Source organism: Haliotis asinina, chromosome 10, assembly GCF_037392515.1.
Source record: "Haliotis asinina isolate JCU_RB_2024 chromosome 10, JCU_Hal_asi_v2, whole genome shotgun sequence".
NCBI lineage: Eukaryota > Metazoa > Mollusca > Gastropoda > Lepetellida > Haliotidae > Haliotis > Haliotis asinina.
In genome coordinates, this window is record NC_090289.1 from 29364671 (window position 1) to 29381515 (window position 16845).

General features: G+C 42.2%; 1 protein-coding gene across 1 annotated transcript; it reads right to left on the bottom strand.

Moving 5' to 3' along the window:
* Window positions 1-961: 961 nt before the first annotated feature.
* Window positions 962-10447, bottom strand: LOC137298842 (uncharacterized). Its single transcript, XM_067831165.1, has 5 exons — window positions 10379-10447; window positions 6358-6415; window positions 4951-5072; window positions 3150-3588; window positions 962-1363 (listed from the first exon to the last, which is right to left on the bottom strand). Exons 2-5 carry the CDS (start codon window positions 6386-6388, stop codon window positions 1017-1019), a joined length of 939 nt encoding a protein of 312 aa, XP_067687266.1. The 5' UTR covers window positions 6389-6415; window positions 10379-10447; the 3' UTR covers window positions 962-1016.
* Between the last annotated feature and the right edge of the window lie 6398 nt (window positions 10448-16845).

The window sequence follows — 16845 nt, forward strand, 5'->3', positions numbered from 1 at the left end:
GAGTACACGCCAGATCCGAACGGCGGTCTGTAAATAATCGAGTCTGGTTCAGACAGTTCACTGATTTAAAGCATCGGCCTATACACTGTGTATCATCAATTAAACCAAATCAATAAAATCTTCCAGCCTGCCCACTCGATCGCGTTAGTGGTCTATCATACACATTTCCTTCAGACAGCATCTCACGCCCGAACATGTACTAAGGCCGGAACTCATGAAGATCCGAATTAGAAATGATCTTCAGTAACTCATGCTTGACGTAAGAGGCGACTAACGGGATCGAGTGCTCAGGCTCGCTGACTCGGTTGACACATGTCATCGTATCCCGATGGCGTAGATCGATGTTCATGATTTTGATCACTGGGTTGTCTGGTCCAGACTCGATTATTTACAGATCACTGTGATGTAGCTGGAATATTGAGTGTGGCGTGAAACACTAAACAAAAAAGATGATGGCGCTGAGTGTAGTTCATGATATCATACATATAGTTTGACCCGGATGTGACTATTTATAGATACAGCTGCATTATCATGTTAGTGTATTATTGCAAGAGAAGAAAATGTGACAATATGGCTCCCAGAATGGAGCTGAATCGGTTGTAGTAACTTCTGTGTCCACAGAAAAAAACCCCGGTGATCCAGTGGCAGATACATATTTTCAAGAAAGGGATAGTCGGCATGGGGTTTGGATGCACAGATCATTTTCACCGGTTTTCCCCGCACACCACTCTGGATACGTCTAGATGTTATGGATAAAGTAATGGTGTGGTAGTCGAGCAGATGCAGCATTCGCTCGAAGGATCGATTCACCACTGGAGATTTAAGCGTTGAGACTGACCTTGAAGACAGGCTGCAAAAGCGTTGTCAATAAATTGAGTCACTCTGGCGCTTTGTTTTGGTCAGTTGTTCGTCTAAAGTTAAAAAAAAGAACTTCGCCTTTTCATTGCCAACAACGCTAGGACCATCAGGTAATAATATTTTATTTACACGCTTGTGTCACCCTCCACGCTATACATTCAGGAAGAATATACATCGGGCTGTGGAGGATTCTCGTACACCGGACTGGGTGGAGGTACAGCCGTACCCGCTGGTTCTTGGGTCTGCTCTTGTTGGGACTGGTCTGTCGGTTCCTCTGGCTGAGTTGGGACTTGTTGGGGCTGGTCGGGGCAATCTGCGGGTGGGGCTGTTGGTTGCTGGCGTTGCTCCATACCTGCTTCCGGTGGCGACATGGCTTGCTGCTGGTGGCACTGGTCCATTGGTTGTGGGTGTGGGACCATCATGGTACATGGTTCCGGTTGCATCTGAGTCTGCTGGTTCACGATCACCGTCGTCGTCGTCGTCACTGTTGTCAGGTCTTCTGCAGCTGTAACAACAAGACGGGATGCACAGGTTTAGGTACCATGGTAATAGCCGTTCTTCAACCACATCATAAAAAGGCTGGTGTCAGAGTCCGTCGTTACACAACAAACGGCAATGGCAAACCTAGTGCATAGGAGGATACAGGGTATGAACGAAAAGTGCAATTACTTTACAGTTATTATAATGTACATTTGCACTGCGTAGTAAATGATCTTCAGTTACGTTACATTTTCAAGCAGATGACTATACTATATACACGTTATATACCGTATTTCCTCTAATAAGCTCAGGGAGGTAAACAAACAGCTCACTAACAATTACGGTAATTAGAACCTGTAAGCATAAAAGCGCCGGACCTTTAATAAGCGCTGGGCTTAGAACTTGAAATAATAAACCTCCGGACGCGTATGAGAGAATATACGGTATATTAAAACGTTCACTCACTGTGATGTGTCCATGGCAATTACTATCTCAGATTACAGTTGCTTGGTGCGTACACTATAGTATATGTTAACGTGGATCCCAACTACCACCCACAAGGAATTTTCTTCTTCACTATTTGTACATTCTCATTCTCACTCAAATTAAATGAGTCACTTTGAACTTTATATTAGCACAAATTCTACCGAAGTAATGCAAATGAAAACCACAGGTTGGTTTCCATAAATGTATCGTTAAAAGAATGTCTTCGTACCTAATCAAGGTATAGGGCAGATTATACTCTGGCCAACTGTTTTGGAAAAGCATAATGCAACATAATTTACAGTCCTTTTTGGTAGACATATGCGGTACATCGCAAAACAGACTATATCGACGCTAGATGTGCCCTAAACTCCTTTGATGCACACGTTTTGTTTTTATACGGCATTTTGAGCTGTCTTTGGAGCTGAAGTAGATCTGCACGTCTTTCCACAACGGCTAATGATTCAGTCCTCTTACGGGTCGATTTCACATCAGTCAGTGGAAGTTGTCAACGTTCAATATACACTTCAACAGTCTTTTGACATCGAACCGGAAGTCTCGCCCAAACAGAAAGTTGGCGGTGGGTATTAAGGTCCGGATGCATGCAATGCGTCACTTCCGCTTTTTTCGGAGATGTCCCTCCACCACTATACCTGGATGTGCAGATGTTAGGTATAGTGTAAGTGCATTACAAACACGTACTGAGTGAGTGAGTGAGGCGGAGAGAGGGATTAAACATCCAAATAAAGAAGCTCTGCACCAATGTTTGATGGGGCAATACAAATGGACTAACACTTTGCAGTAACATTTCAAAAAAGAGGATTCATAGCACTATTACTGAAGCCATCAAGAAGGCTCGATTTTTGGTTTGTTCTTGAATAACACGAATGGGTGACAAATGGCGGCGGGTAGTGGGGTAGCGTTGGTTCGGGTTCGATTCGCAATATAGGCACAATATGTGAAGCTCCATTTCTGGTGTTCCGGCCGTGTTATTGCTGGAATATCGCTTAAAGCTGAGTAAATCCCTAATCACTGACAAATGGCGGAAATGATAGGACAGACCTCTGCAGGGTTGATTACCTCGGGTAAGCCAAAGTCTGTCAGTTGAACCACATTGTGCTTCCCTAACACGTCATGATATAATTAGTATACTGCATCAAAATCAACTCAATCACTTACTCACTCATAATGCAAAACCTCGTAAAAGACAATGTGCAGGTGTAAAAACTGAAGTTGCCTTCCAAACGTGAAGGTGCAAAATATTATCCAACTCCAACACCACAAAACGTTATGACAGGTAACAAAATGTGCATAACAGAGTGACCTACCTTCCCCTCGGTACACCATGCTTATCGTGGATCCTTGCAGACAACTAGCGACCATAGGGTAAAGTGGTTCTCCGCCGGTCTTGATGCCAGTTAGAGCAGTACCGTAGTACCGCTCGTCCGAGCCGAACTGGAGGGTTCCGGAGTCCACGTCCAGGTACATGAAGAACTTGTCCGGAATCATCTGCTGGGACTGAGGGTATTTCTTCACAATCTTGTTGTTGTGAAAAGCTCTTCTGGATCTCAGGTCGATCCCCCACGACTCCCGGTTGTGTCCTATAAGTGTGACCCTACCCTTGCTGTGAAGGGGCGCGGATTTCAGTCCCACCCCAACAGGTGCCTCTGACCCTCTGTGGGCTGATGGGTAGACAATCTCGAACACGTGCTTGCCTGAGGTAAACCCACGGCTCCACCGAGCAGCGTCCGTGTCAAACTTGCCGGGCTACAAGAGACACACAGTTGTTTAGTTGACAATTCCAGAAACGCCGGAAACGTACCTAGTTCGTTCAGATCTGAAAACATGTCCGTCATGATTTGATGTGAAGATATTTTATACATTGAGTCAAATAAATTGAAACGTGTTTCACATTGAGTAGATGTCACATCACTTTGACTAGTATTTATTTTATCACATGAGGACCACTAGGACACCAAAGGGACCCTAAAGGCACAAAGGTAATTCTGAGTTTGGTTTTACTCTGCTTTCAACAATAGTCTCGCAATATCAAAGCGGGGGACACCAAAAATGGACTTCACACATTGTTATTGGTATCCACCGAAAGCCACTCTTGAAAAACACCAATTGCCGCTAAAGCCACATTTCAAGCACAAACCTGGGTGCCGCATATGGTAACGTATGATAACATATATTCTGAGATAAAATGGTACAAACATAATGGGTCAGATCAGTTTCAGCTTTTGCTCTTAAGAAAAAAAAGTCCGTTTGTCTTTTTGTATTTTTTATGCTTTCATGTAAACTATTGCATCAGCAGAGGACTTTGGACAGGAATTTTCCATCAAAGTTATTGTAACGTTTCAAATTTAAATCAAAATGCCATTGCCGCAATGGCAGCATAAAGTTTGCTTAAAAAAACAGCCATGGAATGGAAGGAGTTAGACGTCACATGTGAGGCCGATCATAAGTATAATTGTGCAATATATTATCGTTCTTTTATTTATCACAAGAGGATAAAACATTAAATTGACCCATTTGTTAAAAGAAATATTTGGTTATCTGGACTTTTCCCCACAAGCGTTTCAACTAGATTTCTAGATTTTACAAAATAAATATTTCACAGTATTTACGGTAAGACGGATTAAGGAACATTGCGGGGAGAGCCACATTCACACAGTGACTCAACCATTCCTATTGCCGGGTAGGCCACACCTTTTCCAACTATGTTTTTCTTAAATGTGGCTTCCCAGACCAAAACCTCGAGCCCGGGTCTTCGGAGTGACGAACGAACTCTTTAACCACTTGGCTACCTCACCACCTCTAATTTAAGTCACAGAGGAACAAGTGAATAGTCGCAAAAGCGCAGGAATCTGCTGTAGAGAGTTATCTCCCGTAGGTATGACAGAATCTTGTGGCCATGGGCTCTACTTCCGGTTTTCTAGGTTTGTCAGTAACATGCCCATGCACGATGAGATCACCATATTAAAACGTGACACAGGCGTGCATAGATCAGGTCTTTAATTCATAATTCAACTGCTGGCATACATCTGAAACATCCTTCCGTCCCAACACACTCACTGACTCACAGTCACATATTGGAGATATCGGGGAAAGGGCGACACGACTCACCCTGCTTCTCGTCACGGTTGTGGGGGTGACGTGGGACATTCCATCGGAAAAGGCGTCGAACTTGTCCACATTATACTCGTCCCTGACTTTGACCGTGTAGATCCACCTGGGGATTGGTTCCTCTGGAAGTTTAAACAGATTACTCATGCTCTTAATTTGTTGCTGTGTTAACGTTGAAATGAGATTGTCCTTTAATGCCTCTGTGGCCAGTTAGCTGTGCTGAGTTATGTACTATGGAAACCATGCCGTCAGTGTGCACCAGCTTATCTGATTAATTCAGATACAGAACCACCCACCCCATCCCCATCCCCACGGGCAAAACAAAGGATCATTGCATTGAATCAGTATTAACCAATCTCTATTTGTTAAACGTGACGCCCAGCAATATTCTAGCTATATGGAAACGGTTTTAACATAATTCAGTGTGGCCCAGACAATCCAGTGACTGATGTTGTGAACAACAATTAAGGGAGAATTCGACAAACGAACGAACGAACGAACGAACGAACAGAGAAAGCCTAATTAAACTTTGTCTCAGTATTATTCGTAGTCTCACAGTCCCTGAACCACAATATTTTCCCTACAGCCTAGCCCTTTTTACAGTGCTAAAGACTTAAATGAAGCCAGTCTGGATTTCCTCAGGTTCAGGTTCTGAATCTCTGGTCGGTCTTGGGATCCTATTCAGTTTAAACAGGTTTGTTTGTAATTATCAAAATTATAGACTCAGGGACTAAGCATTAGTCTATATTATTCGTTACACCCATATACGGAGTCTAACAAAACCGAGTAGGAGGTCACGCCAGGTAACCTTTCGTCGACCTATGACAGTCCAATCAAATGCGAGACGGCCGAACTGATTTAGCCAATCACACAACTGGTACTGTTTAGGGTTCGGGTGGATTTACAAAATTCCCCGGTTAATGACACTGATCTCTCAACGAAAGAAAATCAGCATAAAACACAGATATTTGACCTGCAGTATATACGCTTAGGGGATTCTGTTAACATGGTTACGATTAGCTAATTTTTCCGCAAGCTGACATCCTTGAATATTAACGAAACACTGTTTTCAGCGACAGTTCTCTCATATGTTGTGGCGTGCTCCATGCACATCACCCGGACCGCATGAAAATAGCATTCGGAATCTTTCGGGTACAAACCTTTTCGATTTAAAAGTTCAAAAGGCATGTGCGAATGTCAACTTTCGCGATTTGGTGAGAAGTGTTCTGACTGGTCAATCTCACAGGTTAGGTTTTGTTTGACTCAGTGAAGGAGGATAACGAATAATACTGGGGCTAAGTTTACTTCGACCGTCCGACCATCCGGTCCATCTCTAATGACCAGGTGGGTAGCTTAGGACCAATTCTAATCCAGAACCCCGTGCCATCGACTAGTTGGTGTACATACGGTTGTGTGTAACGCTTGGTGTGATACCCATCCTCCTGTTAGTGAGTGAGAATAGTTCCTGAAAGAAAGTAAAGAACAACATTGAAAAGAAATTACATATTATGTAGTGCTTGTTTGTTTGTTTGAAGTCGCTCTGAGAGATCACCTGCGAACACCTCTCTGTAAATAATCGCGCCTGGACCAGACAATCTAATGACTGACATCCTATCAATTTAGATACGATGACATGCATTTACCAAAATAAACTGTCCTTATCGCCCGATCCCGTTAGTCACTTCAAGAGAAAAGCATGGGTTGCTGAGGACTGATCTTCAAAGGTGACATGTACCAGACAACAGGCGCAGTCTCAAATCAATGTTTTCCCGGCGGTCTATATATACACTTCTAACCAGTGTCTTTTCATGAATGAAATTATGTAACTGTATTAAATGTAGCTCACATACGTAGTTGTAATTACACAGATCAAGTAGTCAGTACGAATCATGATTGAGTGAGTGAGTGAGTGAGTAAGCAGTGCTTCAGATCACAGAATTGGAATGGGGCTGATGGTCATAAATTGCTAGGAGGTGCGATATCAGGATCTACCGCTCGAGAATTACGTCACGTACACATTATGATCGGTGGTTTGGCAGTCAATATCAGTGTTGGCTTCAGTAAACTAGTTAACGTGTCATAACTGATCTACTTATTCTCCACAGTAAACTACCACGTCGTGATATGACCCTGTAATGCACGAAGTAACGTTAAGTACACATATACGCGCACACTCGACAGAGTAAATATTCCACAAGTAGCGCCGTGTTTACTTGCCGATTATCAGTTGAGATTTCCATGACATACTTGGATCTAGTTTATGTGTTTTTCTGAAGAATATTAGATGACTTTGGCATTTTCATGCAGACGTAAACAATTGTAGGACATATTTCGCTATTGCTGGTTTGTTTACAAACTGTGCATAAATCATACTTTCCTCGAGAGACTTTGATCTAGTTTAACTGGATTCTATTTCACACATACATTATTTATGTTGAGGAGATCACTAATTGTTTGTACATTCTTTTCTATATCGATGTTGTTTTCGTATGATCGTATATCAGGATTATTGAGAGGTACATTGAACTAGCCTAGCTCAGCTAAGACATTAGATTCGTTTGGTATTGTTTATGTTGGGGACGTGAGCAGTTGTATGTAAGTATTTGTCTATCTTGAGTGAGTGAGTGAGTGAGTTTAGTTTTACGTCGCACTTAGCAATATTCCAGCTATATGGCGACGGTCAGTAAATAATGGAGTCTGGACCAGACAATCCAGTGATCAACAACATGAGCATCGATCTGCGCAATGGGGAACCGATGACATGTGTCAACCAAGTCAGCTAGTCTGACCACTCGATCCCGTTAGTCGCCTCTTACGACAAGCATAGTCACCTTTTATGGCAAGCATGGGTTGCTGAAGGCCTATTCTACCCCGGGACCTTCACGGGTTGTCTATCTTGAAGCTATGTAAACATAATATCGGGGCTGTGGGATGGTATTGGTTACAACGTTCGCTCATCACGCTGAAGACCCGGGTTCGATTCGCCACATGGGTAATGAAGCAAATTTCTGGTGTCCCCCGCCGTGATATTGCTGAAATATTGCTAAAAGCGGCGTAAAACCATACTCACTTACTATAATATGTTACCTCGGGGGGCACATGAAATGGGCTTCACACATCGTTACCATGTGTGGAACCGAGGTCTTCAGCGTGACGAGCGAATGCTTTCACCGCTTGGCTGCCCTACAGCCCCTGGTCCAGTGGGACAGAGGTTGTTAGCACTAGAATCATCAACGAGGCAACTTCATCGCACGATATGACTCATTCTCTGACCGCAGAGGTTACTTGTCATATCTTCCTATAAACCTCTGTTCTAATACTACCCTTTCCTTGTGAGAGTGTTCAGGGTTCGTGATTGGTTGCAGTCAGATTTAGTTGTGCAATCAGCAACGTTGAAAATGGGAAAGGCGGCCGTATTAGAACAGGGGTTCGGAGGAAGATGGCGACTCTCTGACGGTAAGACTCGCCGCAACCCGTGAACATCCAGGTTAGAACTGATCTTCAGTATCCGCTCTTGTATCTCTTGAAGATCCGGGTTAGATTTGGTCTCCGGTAATCTATGCTTGTCTTAAGAGGCAACTCCTGGATTGGATGACAATACTCGTTGAACTGATTTGACCCCTGTCATCGTACCCTGACATCGTAGATCTACACTCATGTGCCATAATAGAGTTCACAAAATGGTTGCTGTATTGCGTCATGGAGTATACCTCTTGATTGAAAATAAGATTTCTTAACTCATAGGCAAAAGTTGGGGATCAAATTTCACAGGGTGCATGTCTTGGTGTTCACCTGTCAGGAAATGTAAACAAAGGGGAATAACTCTCACTGTCACAGGAAGTCGTCTGCTCAGAACAAGATGGGGGCCAGAGGCAAATGTTTGACAGAGTATCAGAAAGAATTGATATTAAGACTATCCAAAGAAGGAAAAAGTGGCTGCAAAATAGGACAGATAACAGGGATAAACAGGTTCACCATCTGTAAATATTTGAGGAAAGTGAGACAAGGAGAAGATAAGGAAAATCCTAAAAGAAGAGGAAGGAAGAGAAAGTCAACAGAAAGGCATGTGCGCTCACTGATGAGGATTGTGAAAATTAACAGAAGGAAATCTTTAAGTGACATTTCAGCAATTTTTAATGAAAATGCCACTGTTCAGCTATCCAAGAGAACAATACAGCGTCGTTTACATGAAAATGGATATTTTAGGAGGGTTGTAAAGAAGAAAACAACAGTGTCTGCAGTAAACAGGTTTAAAAGACGAGCTTTTGCACGTTCTCATCTGCACTGGAAAGTGAATCAAGACTGGTGGAAAGTAATTTTTTCAGATGAAACACAAGTCATTATAGGTAAGGACCGAAAGGTTTTTGTCTGGCGCACTAATCAGGAAAAATGGAAACCTAGGTGTCTTGGAATCTACAATGACAGGAAACCCCCTCAGATTAGTGTGATGTTTTGGGGGTGCATTTGTTTTGACGGTGTAGGGACACTGGTGCCAGTTGATGGTCACATAAACTCTACAAAATATATAGAAATATTAGACAGTAATCTTTGGCCAGTTATTGCAAAAGTACCACAAGAGAGAGGTTATATTTTTCAAGAGGACAATTGCCCAGTCCATGTGTCAAAGCAGACAACAAATTGGAAGCAGGGAAATGGTATCAATACCATGAGTTGGCCACCACAATCACCAGACTGTAATATTATAGAAAACGTTTGGAGAACAATCAAAGTCAAACTTCAGAAAGACTTGCATCTCATCAAAACAAAGCAAGATTTAATTGACTGTGTGTTGAACATTTGGACCTCCCTGACACCAGCCTACATACAGTCACTGTATAACAGTCTACCAAAGAGAATGAGGCATGTTATGCAAGCTAATGGATGCATTACCAAATACTGAGACAATATAAGGTAAGCCAGTTTGTATTTTTTTCACAAAAAATGATTCAAAATGTTGTGCAAGATACAGGTTAGAAATGGTGTGGCGGCCATCTTGTGAACTTTATTTTGGCACCTGAGTGTATGTGCACGATGTAACTCACCGGGTTGTCTGGTTCAGGCTTGATTATTTACGTACCATCGTCATTTAGCAAGACCACGAACGAGTGCGACGTTAGAACAAAAAAACCCCATGATGTCTTTGTGCGGCTTTAAGCAACAAACGTCCTGTCACCGTCTATAACCAAAATAATACTCGATGTGGCGTTACACAACAAACAAACAAAACATGCAGTCTACACTGAACATATTTTCCCGCGGAATTACCTCAAGGGAGTAACCCTTGGAAACACATAACGGTTGAAAGATCCTGTTAGCCTGACGCCCAATGGAACCTGACGATACACAGATGAAACAAAACGGCTACCTCTTAAAACGTCACTTCAGTTCATTACATGTTAATGACAAGGGATATAAGTAATTATCCTACCTCAGGTTATATCAGTCATTTCCACCCCATGCCATGTCTCAGCCACCATGATCGCCCACTGTATACGTGTTCTCTGTAAAGGGTATGTCTCTACAACGCCAGTATCTATAGAGTCGACCTTCACACTTAACCCTTTGACCAGCTGACGAGTCTCCGGCGTGACTCGTCGCCATAAATCACTCTATTGACTCCTTGCGCTGTGCGCGACATGCTTCTGGGACAGTGCACTCACACAAGACAAACCTGACATTAACACTCAAAAGGAAAGGACCCGTGTCGACCGCTGCTCTTTACTATTATATTCCTAGTCATCTACATTGAATTTGGACGCCTTCGATTGACGGCTTGGGCATGCAGTCGGCGAGATTATTCGCCCGATAAAAGGTCGAAACATCTTGTTTAGCGGGATAAATTAAGACTTGTGTATGTATGGCCATCATTTTACTCGCTGACCTAATCTAACACAACAGGACATCAACTACTAAATCACACCCGGGCTCAAACATAGAAATATCTCAAGTGTTTGATTAATAGACACGTTACATGCTAACTGTTAAGTTAATCTTGATAACTGAAATGGTCCTCGTGTGGTCACAGATCTACCTCATATTGTACTAGTTAAGGAAGGCACTGAATGTTAACCTCAACGTTTACAAAACATCATATCATTAGAGAGAGCCGTAGCAACTACCAAGTTTAGACGCAGCTGTGACTGTCAGATACCAGTAATCATAGTGTAATAACACTGAGATGTAGGTCGATGCAGACTAAATCATGATATTGTTACACTGGCTAATCCAAGCTCATTGTAAGGAGTCAACAGTCCCAACGTACTTATCCCCTCGGGTACCCAGTCAATGCTGGGCGAACAAGGGATACTTTATTCTTTTCCAGGAATTTCTATTCCACTTTGTATTCTACTTACGAAAAACGTTTGACTGAGTGTGGTTAGGTTTACGCCACTCAGCAATATTCCAGCCATATGGCGGCGATCTGTAAATGATCGACTCTGGAACAATCCAGTGATCAACAGCATGAACATCGATCTGCGCAATAGGAAACCGATGACATGTGTCAGCTGAGTCAGCGAGGGTGACCACCCGATCCAATTAGTCGTCTGTTAGGGCATCATGGTTTACTGAAGACCAGTTCTACAGCGGACCCCTACGGGTTGAAATAGGTTGAAAATACATTTAGGTACATTGTATACAGAAGTGATGTTTCCTTATTTATTTCTCTCATTATATCGTTCACAAATAAATAATCTTTTACACCTTCAGTGTGGTGTTGCGTGTTTTGAGAACAAAGCTATTTGTGTAAAAAGAATGAGTAAGTATCCATAACTGTTACATTCAGTAATTTCACAGAATATTTTTAGATTAAAATAAATAAACAAACAAACAAATAAACAAATAAATAAAAATGATAAAATTATTTATACTTAACATCAAAATATTTTCTATCTTCTAAACCTTAAACGGATCATTGTTCACACACACCGTGAGCATGGGATCTCCGCTATACGTGGACAAGTTTTGGCTTGTCGAATCATGTGGTAGTCACGATTTGCCAACCGAGCACGACCAGTAAAGCGCGATTCGACAGCCCTCTCACAAAGACACAAACAATATAAATGATATCGGTGACGGGGAGCGTGGCACTATCGATTTGCGATCACTGTTGTTTACCCCCAGACGGTTCGTTCAAGGAGCGTGTACAGTTCTTACTGTGTGTACCTATTCAGATACCTCCACCTCGGCAATAAGTGCCATTTTTTAAAATGTTTTTTCCTAGATACTCGAAATAATCCTTTCTATATATCCCGCGCACAGTTGTGATATATAATACTTTTTGAAAAATGGAATTTGTATCACTATTTATTCTTAACAGTTCTCTCTTGACTGAAGGAAATCTGATAGCCGATCAATGCTGTTTAAAATCGGCATGACAGTTATACTTGCTTTAAGGTTTTGTGACGTGGGAAAGCCTGGTGATTAAAGCGTCCGCTAGTCACGCTGAAGACCCGGGTTCGATTCCCCACATGGGTACACTGTGTGAAGCCAATTTCTGGTGACCTTCGCTGTGATATTGCTGGAATATTGCTAAAAGCGTCGTAAAACCCCACTCACATTTAGCGTTGTGATCCAATGTAGCAGTGAAATAGGTTTGTTTTCTTTTCCGTGAGCTCAGTAGCAGCAACAGTTACTGATCCCGTATCTAAATTTCCAATTTACTTTACCTTCTCGGCACGGAAACACGACTTGATGTATTCAAAAACATGCACAAAGGTGGCCATATTATTCGTGGTGATTCTATTGACCGATAAGGCTTCCATTACATGAAAACTAATGCATAACAATTCACAGTTATATTCACAATTCCCAGTTATATTAATAAATGTGCTTGTTCTTCAGGCGGTGTCTAATAGGAAATATATCACGGTATATGAACGCATATAGATGAAGGTGAATGGATTTCCCCTTTTACTTGGTACATTTTGGTACAGATGCAGGTGCTGTTAGCAACGTGTATTTGTTAATATCGTTTGTTCCTGCACGGTTTATTAAGCGAAAGCGTCAACAAACAATACATTTTCAATATTTATGATGGAATTGAATGAATTTTTTTTGCTGTAGAATTTAGAGATGACTGATCATGTGATAGCCAGGTGCCCGTCTGCAGAAAACAACACCCGTTCAACGCGCTTCCACTTATTTGGAAAATACATGCATTTCTTGTTTATTAATTTCCTATGACAGATAAAATATTGTTAAAAAGTTTTCATTTTAGAGTTTTGGTAGAGGCAATTACGAAACATTATAAAGAGTCGTTTATTCAAAATAGAACTAATATTTTACAAATGGAGTCATTGAGGGAAAATCCTCTATAATTATTGGGGTAATCTTAAAAGTCAGATATAGATACAGGGCATACTATACTCTTACTCCAGCTTTTAGGGAAATCACGACGTCAAAGAACTGTTATAATGTCATATTTTGAAACATATGACTGAAATGGTGAGCTTACCTTATAGTCCGGGAGTGTGGCGCTGTTAGTGAGCGGGCATTGTTGGTCGACTGAAGTACAGCTTTACGGTACGTCTCTTTGGGCGTCATGGTAACCGTTAATCCTGTTACGACACAGTGATAGACTGTTATCCGTCTGTTACTAAATAGTGCTTAGGGAATACTACAATCACAACCAGAAACGATCCGATTGAACACGTACTACCAGTTATGATTCAGCTGATTACGCTATTTATCTTGCACTACGACATGCATTGGTGTGGTAAAAAGTACAATTAAGCTGAGCGGTTGTTCAGATAAAATACACACAGCTGTCAGTTTTTGGTAAAGGGTGGGTTATTACTCATTGTATGTACTTGTAGATCTTCTGGAGTTGTATACGACCCGTGAAGGTTGGGGTTAGAACTGGTCTTCAACCACCCATGCTTGTTGTAAGAAGTGAATAACGAGACCGGGCGGTTAGCGGACTTCGTTGACACATGTCATCTTATCCCAGGTGCGTAGATCGATGCTCATACTGTTGGTTACTGGGATGTCTGGGCCAGACTCGATTATTTACAGACCGCCGCCATATAGCTAAACTAAACTCACTCATCCACCGATCCTGATCCACCCACTTGATTGACCTCACCTTGGTACCCATTCTAAGTCCTTCGCCGGTGAACAAGTCAACTGCCTACTCAGCCGTGATTGTCATGCGTGGAGATAAGCATTTTACATTACTTTTAAACCATTTAATCGCTACTACTACTACTACTACAACTACTACTACTACTACTACAACTACTACTACTACTACTACTACTACTACTACTACTACGAATGGGGTAAGGGGTGAGTGTGGTTGGGAGGAGGTGGAGGGAGGAGGAAGGGCAATTATCAGCTGGAAAAACCCCAATAACATAATTTAATCATTAAAGAGGCCATAATGCATGTGTACCTTCTGGGAAATTCACATGGTTTCATGTTTGTTAAGTTTGAATGTGGATATCGAATAAAAAGCCTTTAAAGACCTCTGTGAAATGCAGGACACGGCCTTATTCCAAAATTCATTGACGTTAACTATGAACGCAGTACAGGTGATATGGGTCGAGTTACGAGCTACACCTTCACAACTTATTATACTGCCACATAAACAAACAGCAACGTACATGCACATCAGTTCACCACATCTAGTCCCCATTTCTCCTGACCTAGCATTGCTCCTACAAGGTGACTGTGGGTGCCCCAAATGCCATCTGACGGTCCTAGATGGTGACTATGGATGCCCCAAATGCCATCTGACGGTCCTAGATGGTGACTGTGGATGCCCCAAATGCCATCTGACGGTCCTAGAAGGTGACTGTGGATGCCCCAAATGCCATCTGACGGTCCTAGATGGTGACTGTGGATGCCCCAAATGCCACCTGACGGTCCTAGATGGTGACTGTGGATGCCCCAAATGCCATCTGACGGTCCTAGATGGTGACTGTGGATGCCCCAAATGCCATCTGACGGTCCTAGATGGTGACTGTGGATGCCCCAAATGCCATCTGACGGTCCTAGATGGTGACTGTGGATGCCCCAAATGCCATCTGACGGTCCTAGATGGTGACTGTGGATGCCCCAAATGCCATCTGACGGTCCTAGAAGAAGTCTGTTGTTGCACCCCAATGTGTGTGTGTGTGTGTGCGTGTGTGCGTGTGTGTGTGTTCACCGCATCGGTGTGACGAGTGAATGCTGTAACCAATAGACTACCCCACTCCCCCAAATGCTTTTTTACAGATGAGTCTCATATTCAGTCATATGTGTGCGGTTCCTTGATTTTTGAATCTGCTACATTATATTCTACATTTTGTAATAGCCTATTTGCTACATCTGTTGTCTGCTGTTGATCACTGGATTGTCTGGTCCACCACCACTACGGCAAATACAGATATTACTCCATATTGAAATGTACCTTATCTACATTTCATGTGAAATATTTTAATGATATATTGTTTCAGATATCTAAAACTGTTGTATGGTAAGTGATATTGTTTGATAGTTTCTTTTAGATATTTGATTGCAAGTATATTAATCAGTTGATGTCTGAGACGGGTGATGGGGTAGCTTGGCTGTTAAATGTTAAAGTGTTCGCTTGTCAGGCCGAAGATCCGAGTTCAATTCCCCACATGGCTACAATGTGTAGAGACCATTTGTGGTGTCCCGCGCTGTGGAATTGCTAGAAAATTGCTAAAAACGAGGTAAAACCACTCTCACTGATTTCTGCGGAATAGGTCGGTAAACCTGGTTGAAGCGCTCGTAAAATGCCAGTCATCTGATTGAAGACTGAGAATTCGTTCATTCACCAAATTCCTCACTAAAACTTGACATGTGTGTTACCCTGAAGGTACACTGAGTTGCACTTAACATTCTTGTTGACAGTTATAAGTTCCTGGTATAAACTGCATGGTGCCAGACGATCACAAGGCTGATAGTGAAAGTAAGTGATGATTGTGTAACGGTGCATCTGCAGTTGTGTAACTGTAGGTGGTTCCCATTCACCATGTGGGCAATTCCAGGTCTTTTCTATCCCCCGTAATGGTCTCTTCTGACTCCTTGGAGGATACCAATAAAGCCATCGACCTTCGACTCCATGGATCTTCAGGTCGCTCTCTCTCTCTCTCTCTCTCTCTCTCTCTCTCTCTCTCAAAGTCTCAAAATTCAGTTTTATCTGCAGGTGTACGTCACAATCGGTGTACGTCACAATCGGTGTACGTCACAATCGACTGGAGACCTTTTGAAGTTGTCGGAGTCTTGGCTAAAATGATCCCAGAGGAACATACATCAAAACTAAAGTCTTGGACGTTGGAGCTGGCACAGGTCTTCCTGGAAATACGGTAACTAAGAGCTCAAAACCCTTTAAAGTCCATTGGGAATATTTTCTGAAAGTAGAGTCGACTGTACAGTCCGAATACATCATGAGTATCTCCCTCTCTTTCCTTTAGAAAGATCGATTTCTTGGTTACCCTTCGCGTTTCACTTTACACATGTGCATCATTAACAACTGCAAAAGGATTCCCAGTCTAGACTGTCCTCAAAAACAGTTTCTGTTTGGTGTTAAGAAATGCTTGTAGCACAGCAACCCTGACAGACAGTTCTGAAACAGCGGACATAGCATACTTTAGATATATGGAGAGTGACAGGTAAGTTTAGACACAAAACTGATTTTAAACATCAGCATGTGCATAATAGTGAGTGAGTTAATATTTAACGTCACATCGGCAATATTGCAGCCATATCGTGACGAGAACATACGTGACATTAAAAACCAAACATATGTGCATATTATGAAGAACCTGTCGGTGAAGGACAGTAAAACCACTAGATTATCACAGTTAGTATTTAAAACTTGCGTGGAAACTTAAAAAATAATAGTATCACTATTTGGACAGTACAATATGAAAACAGGCCATAGAT